This window comes from Brachyhypopomus gauderio, chromosome 5, assembly GCF_052324685.1.
Source record: "Brachyhypopomus gauderio isolate BG-103 chromosome 5, BGAUD_0.2, whole genome shotgun sequence".
NCBI lineage: Eukaryota > Metazoa > Chordata > Actinopteri > Gymnotiformes > Hypopomidae > Brachyhypopomus > Brachyhypopomus gauderio.
Window position 1 is genome coordinate 26,674,190 of NC_135215.1, and position 14,182 is coordinate 26,688,371.

General features: G+C 41.2%; 1 protein-coding gene across 1 annotated transcript; it reads left to right on the forward strand.

Moving 5' to 3' along the window:
* Nucleotides 1-2,684: 2,684 nt before the first annotated feature.
* LOC143514949 (uncharacterized) lies at nt 2,685-5,144 on the forward strand. The gene is made up of 4 exons (XM_077006774.1): nt 2,685-2,793; nt 2,904-3,161; nt 3,424-3,599; nt 3,881-5,144. Exons 2-4 carry the CDS (start codon nt 2,981-2,983, stop codon nt 4,520-4,522), a joined length of 999 nt encoding a protein of 332 aa, XP_076862889.1. The 5' UTR covers nt 2,685-2,793; nt 2,904-2,980; the 3' UTR covers nt 4,523-5,144.
* The last annotated feature ends 9,038 nt before the right edge of the window (nt 5,145-14,182 follow it).

Consider the following 14,182-nt stretch of genomic DNA (forward strand, 5'->3'; position numbering starts at 1 on the left):
ATTTTTACGCATAAATACAGTATAAAAAAAACGAACAATGTTCTCGTGCGTACAGCGTGAGAAAGAGCGATCGCGTGGCCGAGATGAGCTTATCGTACACTACACTCCACTCCACAATCTTCGCAGTTTGAGATTCGTTTGGTTACTTATTCGCAGCTCCTTATTCGGCAGCTGAAGTTGGTTCCTTATTCAAAAAGGTTATGTTCACGATGCGTGTTTGCTGCGCGCTTTGTTTAAAAGAGATAGATTAAACAAACGAGCATAGGAGCATACATTTAAGAGGTTATTGTTTTCCATACTGATTTTGTGAATGTAGAAAAAAATAAAAATATAATGAAAGCATTCCTTATGTAAAATGGTTTCTATTTCAAGTCGTTCCAATTGTATGCGATTTGTACATGATGATTGAATTCGTCAGCTTTTCTAACGTAAGGAAACATTCTTAGATTTGAAAACTAAACACAGAAATGCTAATGGGCAGGTTCAGAAGCTTATTGAAGGCCTCATTGATGGTGGACCAGAGAAATAACAAATGCATCATGAAGAACAGGTCACTTCTTAAGAGAGGAACCTGATTTTAGCCTGATCCAACATCATTTTATACCTCAAATATATCTGGAAACACAACATAGAGTAGGTAAGCGCACAGAAAGCGCACTGAAATTATTCAGAGGGGTTCAGAGGCCTGCTGTATGCCTATAATGCGTTGGGCCAGACAAGCAACACATGCATCATACGTAAACGGTTACTATCTGTAAGAGAAACCTCATTTTGGCCTGGCCCAACATCATTTTCTGCCTCAAATCTAACAGGAAACATGGCATATTGAGTAAAGTGCACAGGTGAAATGGTTCAGAGGGGCAAGCTCAGAGGTATGCTGGATGCCTGTAAGGTCTTGGGCCAGGCAAACCTCAATTGCATCATACATAACTAGTTCTTATATGTATGAGACACCTGACTTTGGCCTGGCCCAGCATCATTTTATGCCTCAAATCCAACAGGAAACATGGCATATTGAGTAAAGCGCACAGGTGAAATGGTTCAGAGGGGCAAGCTCAGAGGCCTGCTGTATGCCTGTAAGGTCCTGGGCCAGGCAAACCTCAAAACTCAACTTGCCCCTCTGAACCATTTCCACGTGCACTTTTTAGCGCACGTGGAACACTTCATTATTAAAAAACATTACAAGCACATGTTGAATGAAATTTGACTTTTATTTGTAACATTCTCTAAACGTGAGTTTTCAATGGAAAAAGTCACACCACTAACTGATAAAATCCATATCCAATATATACAGTCATTTTTAAGTCCTTCAGTTAACTTCTGTTTACCCACTGTCTGCAGGCCTTGTTGCATATATTTTGCAATTATTAAATCTATAATATAGGCCTACAATAAAGACAGTAAAAAGACCAAAAAGTACGAGAAGGAGTTATAGGCTACTGAGTGTTTTCATTACACGAATGCAGATGGGCATTTTTCACAGGTAATGGGGAACTTCCCGTTTCTTCTTTCACAAACCAATGTGTTAATTTATGTTGCCTAACAAAACCTATACAACAGAAAACGTTCAGCTTAACACATAGATTTGCAAACTCTACCTTAATTATTTGTATGTGGTCGTCCTCACGTTATCTATCGAGCGACTAGTTTATCAGGTGACCAGTCGGCTAAAAATGCTTAGTAGTTTGGTGCTGTATGAGACATTTTACTGCACAAGAAAATGGTTTCACGTACGAAGTTCACCTCTGACCACGACTTTGCAGTATTACAGCAGTATTATGTCTAAATATCTAGTTAGGACAAAACTAGAGTGCTCAATGAACTAAGTTAAAATCACTGTAACTCCGGAATATCATCTGTAGCGTTTTTATGCGTGTGCAAACGAGGAGACTCTGAATTCGGCACAACAAGTTTGTTTGAAAAAAATTCTCCGTCGTGCCTGCTGCTTGCATGAGTTAAATGAAAATGAGCACTTTCTTCTTTGACTTACATCTTTGTCCTACCACCTGATTAACTTTCTGTTCCACCCCTGACGGGTGAAGGAACATCTACAGAAAAGCCACACCTCATTATAAGTCACATGGTTCAAAGCGAGAGGGAATAAGTAGCGGTTTATAATCTGGAAAATACGGGTAGCAATCGCGGGGTCTCCGCTGTGGCTTGTCGATGTCGTGTTCCGCTTTTCAGCACTGTTTGCAGGGTTCATCCACCTTTAGAAGGTGGAATTCAAGCACGTGTACGACACTTTCAAGGTCCATTTTCAATATTGTCCAGCACCTTCAGCTTAATTAAGTTAAGCACGTAGTCGTCTGTAACTGCACCAGCCTCATTTTGTCCAATTAGACTGTTTATTTCCTCTTTTATTCTGTCGTGAAAAGACATTTCTGCTGCTTTCAAGTCCAACTATGAACGATTGCTTCTGACTGGAGTCTAAGCCCCGCCCCAAATTCAGGCGAGCGTTCCTATTGGACAGTGATTAGATTTCATTCTGGCACAAACACAGCTTCGCAGAGACACACAGTGGAATACAATGACGTTCAGTCGATTGCATTTCAAGGTGGCTTCTGGCACGAATTCAGCATTTCTTTCTTTAAATACAAATCCACACACACTGGAGCTTTTACGTTTCATTGTGGCATGTTTTCATCACATCAGTGTTTAAATCAATCTCGTGATCATTACATTTGATGGCCGGTTCAGACTACACGATTTTAGCCCGATTTTGACCCGATTTTGTCGGAGCCGACAAGTTGCCTGCGTCGGATCCGAATTTCAGTGTCGCGAGCGACAAAGGTCCGTGTAGTATGACATAGTCCACGAGCAGTAATTTGACGTGAGCGACGCCGTCGGACTGTCCGACGAAAAGACTAGCATGTTAGAATTTTTTGTATTTTATCGCCTAGTTTGACATGCTGCACGATGTGCTCCCTGACGCTGACCAATAGGAAGACAGAGTGTTCTGTGGCGCACAAATGTAAACATGGCGAAGAGAAAGCGGGACGCTGCTCCTGGAGTTCGCTGGACCAGCGTATTAGAAGATAAGTTTGTTGAGCTGTGGCAACAATACCCTTGCCTTTTTGACATTGCTTCAAGGGAGTACCATGACCGGGTTAGAAAAGAAAGAAGTTGGCGAGACATAGCGGAGGCAATTCAGCTACCCGGTTAGTAGCTGTTTATGCTAGGTTGCTATTCTCCAGTATCCGAAACGGCACCCCTGCTTCTGGAACGCTGATGTTAAGCTAGCATAGGTTTAATACAGATATGTTAATGTTAATTATTTATATATATATATATATATATATATATATATATAAAGATACAGGTGTTGATTATATTCCATTATTTCTAGATGCATAGCTGTATAGAGACGTAAGCTAGAATGGTGCTAAAATGGTGTTCCAATGCTTTAAATTTACATTACAGTTGGTGAGGTTCAAACCAAAGCAGCCTCACTAAGAACACAATATGGAAAGCTACTCCGTCCCCAAGCAAGTGGTAGTGGTGACAAAGAACTTACAGCCAGGCAGAAATGGATTATGAGGAGTTTGGTTTTCCTGCAACCATTTGTGACCCACAGAGTTTCTCAGACAACACTTAATGTAAGCACAGCTTGGTCCTATGTGGTTACAACTTAAAACAAGGCTAATTTTTTTAATGATCAGTGCTGATAGCATTGTTGGTAATCCTGCTAGTAACATATGGCTTGTGTTTTTTGATGACCATTCATATTTAACTATGACTAATCATTTGTTTTTGTAAACAAACAGTACAATAGAAATCTGTATATAAAGTAATAAGGTTAGAAATGACTATTTCTACCAGATAGCCCACATGTAGTGTTATCTTCCCTGCTTTATATATCTTGTATTCATTATTCTAGGTAGATATGCATTCTGTCAGCACAGACATAACAGAGGAGGTCAGCGAGTACAGGGAGACAGAGGATGATGTGTCAGAGTCTTCCACCTTTACTTTGTCAACTTCACCTACAGACCAGACGTTAAGTTCATCTATACTCTCATCTGAGCTGAACTCACCTGGAAGTGCATCATTTCATTCCAGTCTGGCAGGAGCTAATAAACCTGATAGGGCACATAAGTCCAAGCAAAAGTCAAAGGATAGGGGATCTGATGACATAGAATGTGAGAAAGTTGCAATTTTAAAATCTATGTCTCAAACACTGCTGAGCACTAGTCAGGATGTTGATGAAACATTTGGCAAACAGGTAGTCAGCGAAATCAAACAAATAAAGGACCCTGTTACCAAGATGAGACTCCGTCGAAACATACTTTTAATGCTTTATGATGCCCAAGAAGCAGAGCAGAGAGCATCACCACATCCTGTACCCCAAAGCACAACACAGAGGGTTCACAGCTACCAAACACCTTGGCAGGGATTAAAAGTTATGTCATCTTACTACCCAAATTCACCCAGCCACATACCAGTACCTGCCCCAGTCAACTACTTGGCTGCACCTCAAGAGCCATATGACGAGGATAGACAAACCCTACAATCTCTGTGAATTTAATTATCACTTTGGTGTTAGACTGTACACTCTGAGTGCCTGTTATTTGTTGTTTTGTTACGTTAGCAGCCATGTTTAGCATTGGAATTTTTGGATATTTCTGATTACAAATTAGTGATAAAGCTGCTGAGCCATATTTGCCATTTGAAGGCTATTGGCTGTGTTTTATGTTTACAAAAGCTGCTGAGCCATATTTGCCATTTGAAGGCTATTGGCCGTGTTTTATGTTTACAAAAGCTGCTGAGCCATATTTGCCATTTGAAGGCTATTGGCCGTGTTTTATGTTTACAAAAGCTGCTGAGCCATATTTGCCATTTGAAGGCTATTGGCCGTGTTTTATGTTTACAAAAGCTGCTGAGCCATATTTGCCATTTGAAGGCTATTGGCAAGACTGTGTTTAATGTCTTTTTTTTTTTTTTGTACAATTTTTACAACCGTGAATAAATGTTTTTGGTGTTTTCTTTTAACACCCACCAGGAATGTATTTGTTAACCATTTAACACGCTACAAGAAAAGTGCCTTAAAAAACAAGCTAATTAACTCTCTCTTTAAAAAAAAAAGTAGCAATAAAATAAAAAAAAATCTCTTAATGTCCATATGGTAGTTTCATGAAACTCAAGGTTTCAGAAATTATGTTAATGACTAGATCATATTTTCCTGCCATGGAACTGCTCCAGCTGGTGACAGAAAGTATGCCTTCAACTCATCTCGCTGTTCTTTTGCTAGTATTGTAGCATTACGTGCCCTGCTTGCTGTTACAGAAGAGAGTTCTCCATTCCTTCGCCATGCTCCATGAATGATTCCATGGTTCTCATCCTCTGTATCCACAAAAGCAGGGGGCAGGTAGACCTCTGATGCCCTGTCCCTGAGAAAATTGTGAACAGTGAGAGCAGCAAGTGTGATTACCGTCACTTTATCAGGCTCAAGTGCAATGTTGGTCAGGAATACGCGCAGTCTGTTGGCCAAAATTCCGAATGCATTCTCAACTGTGCGCCTTGCCCTCGAGAGGCGGTAATTAAAGATTCGCTGCCCATGGTCCAGGTTTCGGTAGGGGTACGGCTTAACCAAATCAGCTCGAAGAGGAAAGGCTTCATCGCCAACAAACATATATGGCATGGTTATGTTGGTATCTGGCAAAGGCTCTGGACAAGGAACATTCAGCAGATCTCTGTCCATGGCAAAGCGTAGGTCTGACTGTCCAAACAGTCCTGCATCTGACACTCTTCCCTGTGTACCAACACTGGCATATATAAATTTGTAATTTGCGTCAACTACTGCCATGAGAACCACTGAAAACCTGGATTTATAATTATGATAGGTACTTCCAGAGTTAGCAGGCGGCTGGATGTAGATGTGTTTGCCATCAATGGCACCTAGGCAGTGAGGGAACTGCCACTTTTCTTGAAAAGCTCTTGCCACTTCTCGCCACTCTGCTTCTGTTGTGGGTGTCTGGTGAAAAAAAAAATTAAAAATAATATCTTTTTTTTCCACAAAGTCCCACACACAATTGAGCTATAACAGTAACTGTAACATGATCTTCAACAGTGAGTCATTTATCATTGTATAGAGATTTTTTTCAACAAGATCAAACCACTTTTAGTTTAAAAGCACCAAAACTTGGCATTCATATTTTGTTTTAAGTAGATAATAGCAACATACTGTATAAACACAAAACTTGCTCATCACAAAATGTTTCAATCACAAAAACTCAAAATGACTGCTTGTAAAATTTAAATATGAATGGTATGGCAAAATTTGTATGAGGCACAGAGATAGTGCTTCCTTTAGTGCTTTTCATAAATATTTCTATAATTTCATGTATTCACTCAAAACTCAAACTTTTATTTAGAGCAAATGTCATACCTTTAAATGGTTTTCCTTTAAGGTTTCATACAGGGCTACACAGGTGTCCATTATTATCTCACTGATAGTAGTTCGGCCAATTCGGTACTGGAAGCTCAGAGACCTAAAGGATTCTCCTACAGAGATTAGCAAGTTATTATGTGTTTGAAATGAAATATTTTATTTTAATCAATGTTCTTAAATTGACTATATTTACCAGTAGCAAGGAAACGAAGTGTGACTGACAGACGCTGTCTAGCACTGATGGCCCTCCTCATTTTTGTGTCCTTCTTCAAGATATGTGGCTCCACCTTTCCAAGTAGGTAGTTGAAATCTTCAACATCCATCCTGAGAAGATCACGGAATGCCCTCCTATCATTGTCCTATAGGATAACAACATCAATATAATCTTTGGCAATATTTGGACAAAAAAATATATATTTTATACAAAAAAATACTAAAGTGACCTTTTTCATAGGACTATCACCACTGAGTTCCCTAGTCAAGCTGACAAACATTTGATTTGTTTTCTGACTTGATTAGCTATCGATTCTAGATAATTGTCAATCATAATTCAACAATAGGAATGCTCTGTATTATGAAATAAAATATGACATATTTTTAAAATATGTGACCCTTCATGGTAAAGGAATCAAGCCTTGCTCTCGCAGCCTTATGATGTAGATTGTACATTTACTAGTTGTGATTGACTGATCAACATAACTTGTGTGTATGCCAAGACAGCAATGCTGGGCGACAGCAATAATAATAAACAATTAAATAATAACATTCTAATCACAAGTATTACTTTACTTTTATCCATATACGGCTTTCCAAACATCATACCTAGACTTCTGCAGGTAGCATGTTTTAATGTGGTGCCTTTTTAATATATTTATTTACTAAGTACATTACAGTTGGAGAGGTTCAAACCCAAGCTTCCTCACCAAATGCACTAGTTGCACGGTTTGAAAAGGTTGAGACCGATCACAGGTGTTGTGGCGAAATCAGCACCCCCGTCAAGAAAAGCACACCTTCTCGGTAGGGGGTGCATGATTTTTTATTATTATTTCTTACGAGTCAGCGTAGTTTAGAGCAGTAGCTTGGATATTTCCATTTTTGGTCGTATTTCTAAGTAAAGTTAAAAGTCTAGTAGCTACGTCTTTACCATACCTCAAGTTCTCTCTGGAGTACACAAAGCCCGTGAAGTCCTCTTTGGGTCACCCAGGAACGAGCCCACAGTCGCCGTTTCCTCTTTTTTTTGTGCTTTTCTGAGCACAAAAGCGCTACCACCACGCAAAGCGCTTCTGTCGCCATTATTGTCAGCTTCTATTCCCCGCCCCCGCGCGATGATCTACGAACTCACGCCGGGACGAGGACGATGTTTGGTCGGTGACAAACGTGTAGTGTTGCCAGTTCCTCGAGTACGACATGAAACGAATATAACTGCTAATCTGACATAGTGAACATCGTGAGGGACAAAAAAGTCGTGTAGTCTGCGCTTGGCATAAAGGAGACATTTATGTCAGAAATACCGTACGGTGAAAAGCAATACCTCGGTGCCGTGATTACATTTCGAGCTGTATTATATTCAATTCTGGCACAAATTCAGCGTTTTGGTTTTGAATGGTAATTCTTGTGTATTGTTTTTCAATAAAGAGTTAAAGTGCATTGAAATGTAATGTAATAGTGCTTTTGCATTTCATTGTGGCACGTATTCTGCATGTTTGTATGGAAAAGCAATGCATTTTGTGGATTGCATTTCCATTTTTGCCTAGTAGCGATTACATTTCGAATAGGCACGGAATCATCTCCATATGAATCAACCATGGACGCACTACGACAGTTCAGCTCAATTAGATTGTCCAGTTAAGTTCTCTCACCGCATCTGCAGTCTCTGTGTAACCATACCCACTTCTCGTGGAACTACAGCAGCCTCCGCCCTCCGACGCAGACCGGCTGGACAGACGACTCAGATGTAGCGACGAGTTTTCACTGTAGCAACCCTTGGATTTCAAGAAGAGAGTCTCGACAGGCGCTTAAGTTTCTTTTGTTTTGCTTGAATCACAGCATAAACGTCGTTCATTTATTTCACCTCATAGCGCCGTGAAAACTGAATAAAATACAAACAAGATATCAGTCGCTCCATACAAATCACACCAACCATATATAAGCCATACAAACAAACATACCTCGCTGCGCTGACCAAGGACTGCAAAACATGGATTGTCTTACTCTGTTGTTAAACACAGGCGTCAATATTTCTTTTAACAATGCAAACCCGCAATACACCACAACTAGGCTGCCTTTGCAAACGGCGACGTCTCATTACGCCCACCTGTGACACCTTTACCTTTATAGGCATTCCACCCCGTGCAATCCACGGCATCCCCAGCAGGACAAATCCAACCACATAAATACAAAACGCACACAAACATGCACAGAACACAAATACATCAACACACAAAACCAAAATCAATAAATCCAGTGAATTTAAACCAATGATCCTGGTCAGTTACAATGTCTAAATATCTAGTTAGGACAATATACACTGTGCGATCTTTTGCCCATTTTCAGCCGATGTTTCACTCGTGCGACTATTTTTGCGATCGGGCCGAGTTTCGGCTCAATCGCGTGTCGTGCATCGTATAGTTTACACAGGTAAACGAGGAGCGATTCACACCTCACGACCAACTCCCGATCAGAAATCGCAGCGTCGCAAGAATATCAAACATGTTTGAAATTCAAATCGCTCTTCGTGAGATCGCATGGGAGCGTCGGGTCGTATAGTGTGAGTATATGAATCGTGAGCTGTGTGTAGCGTCCCGGTTGAAAAAGTGGTCTCTCGAACGGATGGTTCACAACATAACATTTTATTATTATGCCTTAGTCATAAACACATCGTAAGAGCTTGTTCCCTCATCAACCAGGTGCTAAAGATCCATTAAAGTTACGAATAATTATTTAGTAATCTTGTTTTACACTGTTCTTTCAACCTTGACCGTGGAGTGCACCTGCTAACTACGCCTCGGAACTCACACACTGATAGCGCGTTTATTTTTCTCTTCTTCGTTTCTTTCTTTCAAAATAAAAGCATAGCGCTGCAACAAAATAATAAAAGCTTAGGAACCAACTTGCAATATGAAAACACTGAATATCAGGTCAGTTACACTCCCACCAAATCATTATAGCTTAACTGGCAAACAAATGGAGTAATAATGATTTCCTAACGAAGAAATGACCTGTAGCCTTAACTCATAAACACAGTTTGTAATAAAGAATGAACTTTAACTGTGGAATGCAATTAAACAGTCTCTAATAACAAAACCAGTTTCTGCACTGGGCGTTCCACTATTGAAGGTTTACTAGAACATTGTCCTTTCTCCAACTTCTTTTCTGCAAAGCGAATCTTTACTTTCCTTACAAGTCCATCTTTGTCGGTCACTGTGTCCACTACACGAGCTAATCTCCATTCATTGCGAGGTAAATCATCCATCTTTTCCATGACGACATCTCCTACCTTCAAATTTCTTCTTGGAGTGTGCCATTTCTGCCTTGTTGCAATGTTAGACAGATATTCCCTTTTCCAACGGGACCAAAATTGTTCTGCTAGGTACTGCACTCGCCGCCATCTTTTTCGTGCATAAATGTCCTCCTTAATGAAGTTCCCTGGAGGGGGCAAGGCTGCCTTTGACTTCATAGTAAGCAGGTGGTTCGGTGTCAATGGCTCGAGGCTGTTCGGGTCACTGAGGTTGTCTACTGTGAGAGGCCTGCTGTTCACAATTGCCATCGCTTCATAAAAGAATGTTCTTAATGATGCATCATCCATTCTGTCTGATGAAAGTGAAGCTGTAGAACGCATAATGTTTCGAACCGTCCTGATTTGTCTTTCCCATACACCTCCTGTATGGCTTGAGTGAGGAGTGTGCATTTGGAAGTCATACTGTTTCTCAGCCAGAAACGTGGTAATGCGGTTAGTGTCCACTTGTTTCAAAGCTTCCTGCAGTTCGTTTTTAGCTCCGACAAAGTTGCTTCCTTGATCGCACTTTATTTCACTGACTGCTCCTCTTATGGCTATAAAACAGCGGAGAGCGTTGATAAAGGCATCCGTAGTCATGTCATCCAACATTTCTATATGAATTGCCCTGCAACAAAGGCAAGTAAACAGAAGTCCATAACGTTTATGTACTTTGCGATCTTGTTTGGTTGTAAAAGGACCAAAACAGTCCATTCCACAAAAGGTGAATGGTGGAGATGGATCTAGGCGCTGTTTTGGGAGATCCGACATTTTTTGTTTCTCTGTGTCTCTTCTGAGCCTGCGACATTTTACACATTGGTGTATAAATTTTGCCACGGCTTTGTTGATGCATGGAATCCAAATTCCGTTTGACCTAATCTCATTGATTGTCAGTCCTCTCCCTTGGTGTTGTACCTTGCTGTGACAGTGAGCGACGATTAGTTGAGTAACGTGATGGTCCTTGGGAACTAATACTGGATGCTTCAGTGTGGAGGAGAATGAAGCATTTCGGAGCCTTCCTCCCACCTTAAGGAGTCCATCACTATCAAGAAACGTGTCCATTTGAAGCAGTTTACTTTTGATAGGAAGTGCCTTTCCCTGTTTAAGCAGTCTTATCTCCTCTGCATATTCATTTGCTTGTAGGTCCTTTATAACAACACATTGTGCATTTTGTCTTTCTTGTGATGTGCTATGGCCTGTTGTTTTATCTCCCTTAACACGGCGGATCAGTCGAGCTATGGCTTGAGTGGCCTTGTACCATGAGGAAAATTTTGTCAACTTGTCTGACAAACCTTTCTGCTCCGTTTTAAGTGAGTTTAGTGCATGTACCTTTTTAACCTCTGGATCTCCGAGTGGCACATCCATGTCAATCTCTGTAGCTGTGGGAATTTCTTTGTTCCATAAAAACTGTGGCCCTTGGAACCAGTTTGATGTCATAAGTTCACTTGCACTTAAACCTCTGGAGGCCATATCCGCTGGATTTTGCTCAGAGGAAACATATCTCCACTGCTGGGGGGAGCTGTTGAGCCTTATCTTCTGAACTCTATTGGAAACAAATGTGTGAAAACGACGTGCTTCGTTATTAATGTAGCCTAAAACCACCTTAGAGTCTGTCCAAAAGTACTCGTCTATCTCCGTCAATCCTAATTCATCCTTTAACATGAGGCTTACAGTGATGGAGACAGCAGCAGCTGTCAGTTCCAGTCTAGGTATTGTTACTACCTTGATAGGAGCAACTCTGGCTTTAGCTGTAACTAAAGTACAATGCACTTGCTCATCTTTGCTTATATGTCTTAAATAAGAACATTGACCATAACCGTACAAGCTTGCATCAGAAAAATTGTGCAATTCTGTTTTCACTATTTTGCCAAAGTCTTTAGGAACATAACAGCGTGGTATTGTGATTTTCTCCAAGTTTTTTAAATCTTCTTTCCATTTTTCCCATGCTGGCTGTAGTTCACTGGGAAGAGGATCATCCCAACTTGTGCCATGTTTGCATGTCTCTTGAAGCACTCATTTACCTGTGAGTACAAAGGGGGAGATGAATCCTAATGGGTCATAGAGAGATGCAACCATTGATAGGATGCCCCTTCTTGTAGCAGGTTGGTCATTGGGGAGAAAGCCAAACCTAAGTGTGTCTGAGTCTATGTGCCAGCGAATGCCTAGTGCTCTTTCAAACTTTGAGTCATTAAGTGCTAGGTCGCATGATTGCTGTGGAGAGGCACGTTCTGATGGTGGAATGCTTTCTAACACTGTTTTGTTATTACTTACAAACTTGTGCAGTCTGAGGCCACCTAATGCACAGAGAGCCTGGCCCTCCTGAGCGAGCTGAATAGCTTCCTCGATGCTTGCAGTGCTTGTTACACCATCGTCCACATAGAAATCTTTCATTATGAACTGGGATGCAAGGGGAAACTGTAGCTCATTTTCTTTCGCCAGATGCTTTAATCCATAATTTGCACACCCTGGTGAGGATGTTGTGCCGAACAGGTGAACCTTCATTCGAAGCTCCTGAGGCTCAGTATTCAGGTTGCCATCCTTCCACCATAAGAATCTTAAATAGTCTCTATCAGCTTCATACACATGAAATTGGTGGAACATTTTTTCAATGTCACATAACAAAGCAACTTGATGCCTTCTGAATCTGAGTAGAACGCCATTCAGATTGTTCAACAAATCGGGCCCTGACAGCAAATGATCATTGAGACTGTTGCCTTTGTATTTTGCTGAGGCGTCGAAAACCACTCTGAGTTTGTCTGGCTTTTGAGGATGATATATCCCGTGGTGGGGAATGTACCATCTTTCTCCTTCCTTTCCTTCACTGTGCACTTCCTCAGCTTCACCCTTCTCTATGACTTCACTCATGAACTTGACATATTGCTCCTTGTACTTTTGGGTTTTCAACAGTTTGTTTTTGAGGCTTTGAAGTCGTACAGTTGCCATTTGCTTATTATCTGGTAAGGAGGGTCTCTCTTTAAATGGAAGTGGCATTTCATAATGTCCTTCATTGTTTTTGTAAATGCCTTCTTTAAGTGTATTCAGAAAGAGAATGTCATCTTGGGAGATTGATATGTTATCCTTGTTGTCATTCTTAAAGTCATGCTCGAGAACCTTGATGGCGTCAGCTGGAGTCATTAAAGGGAGCTCCTTGGTCGTGACTCTGTGACATACAGCAGACATGCTAAAGGCGTCATTGTGGGATGAAGTGGGACCTACAATGCTCCAGCCCAGCGCTGTGCGGACTGCATAGGGTTCGTTCTCTCCTCCTAAAATTACTTGTTGTGGAGCTAATGCCTTGGAGCAATTGTACCCAATTAAAAGCCCAACTTCACACTCTAGCTGTGGAGGAATCTCATTCACTATTGCTCTAAGGTGATTCCATCGCCTTGCCGTTTCACAGGAAGGAATGTGGGAGCGATTAACAGGTATACAGTCTTTAGTGTAAGCAGGAGGGAGTTCAATCGTTTCTGAGAAGTTGTAGCCTCTCACCTTAAGACCTGATACACGTTCACTTGACATAACAGTATCCTTACCCAGCATTGTAGTGAGTCTTAACTTTATTGGAGTAGACTTAGCCTTAAGATTGTTAGACACATCTTGGTCGACAAATACTGTGTCACTCTGGGTGTCTAAGAGTGCATAAACAAGCCTTTCTTTACCTGGTTGTTGTTCTGAAGAAACCCATACAGGTACGATCATGGACGTGTTTGCACATTGTTCACTGGTTTCTGCGTTGAGAGACAGGGTAGTTGCAGCCTGTTCTGCGTCTATCTGAGTTGGGTTTGTGGCTAATTTAACATGGTCATAGTTGAAGTCGTGCAGACATGTGGGGTGTTTTTTCTTGCATATTTCACACACAAGTCTGTAGCGACAGTCCTTTGCGCCATGTCCAGGTTTGAGGCAGCCGTAACAAAGCCTGCTGTCTTTTATGTATTTCCTTCTTTCTACAAGAGGTTTGTCTTTGAACTGGGGACAACTGTGAAGTTTGTGTCCGCTGTCTTGACAGAGCGAGCATGGCAGTGTAACGCGTGACCTTGGTTTAGTGGTTTCTGTCTCTGTTACTACCTGCGTTTGGAGAACACTGGATGTGAGCCTTTTTTCCTTTTGGTGACTTTTACTAGTGGTTTTGGTGGAGTCGGTAGATTGGAGAGCCTGAAATGATGTGATTGGATTGCACAAGATCTCTGCTTCAGAGGACAGAAACTCAGCAAAGTCTTGTAGATCTGGAAACTTTCCCTTTTCTTTCATGCTCTGAGTAGCTTGACGATTCCACCTCGCTGCTGCCCAAGTTGGTAATT

Excerpts from the sequence above, each read along its gene's own strand:
- LOC143514949 (XM_077006774.1), top strand. The coding sequence starts at position 2,981 with ATGGCGAAGAGAAAGCGGGACGCTGCTCCTGGAGTTCGCTGGACCAGC. Across the intron at positions 3,162-3,423 it reads GGAGGCAATTCAGCTACCCG|TTGGTGAGGTTCAAACCAAA; the intron begins GTTAGTAGCTGT and ends TTTACATTACAG. Across the intron at positions 3,600-3,880 it reads TTTCTCAGACAACACTTAAT|GTAGATATGCATTCTGTCAG; the intron begins GTAAGCACAGCT and ends TCATTATTCTAG.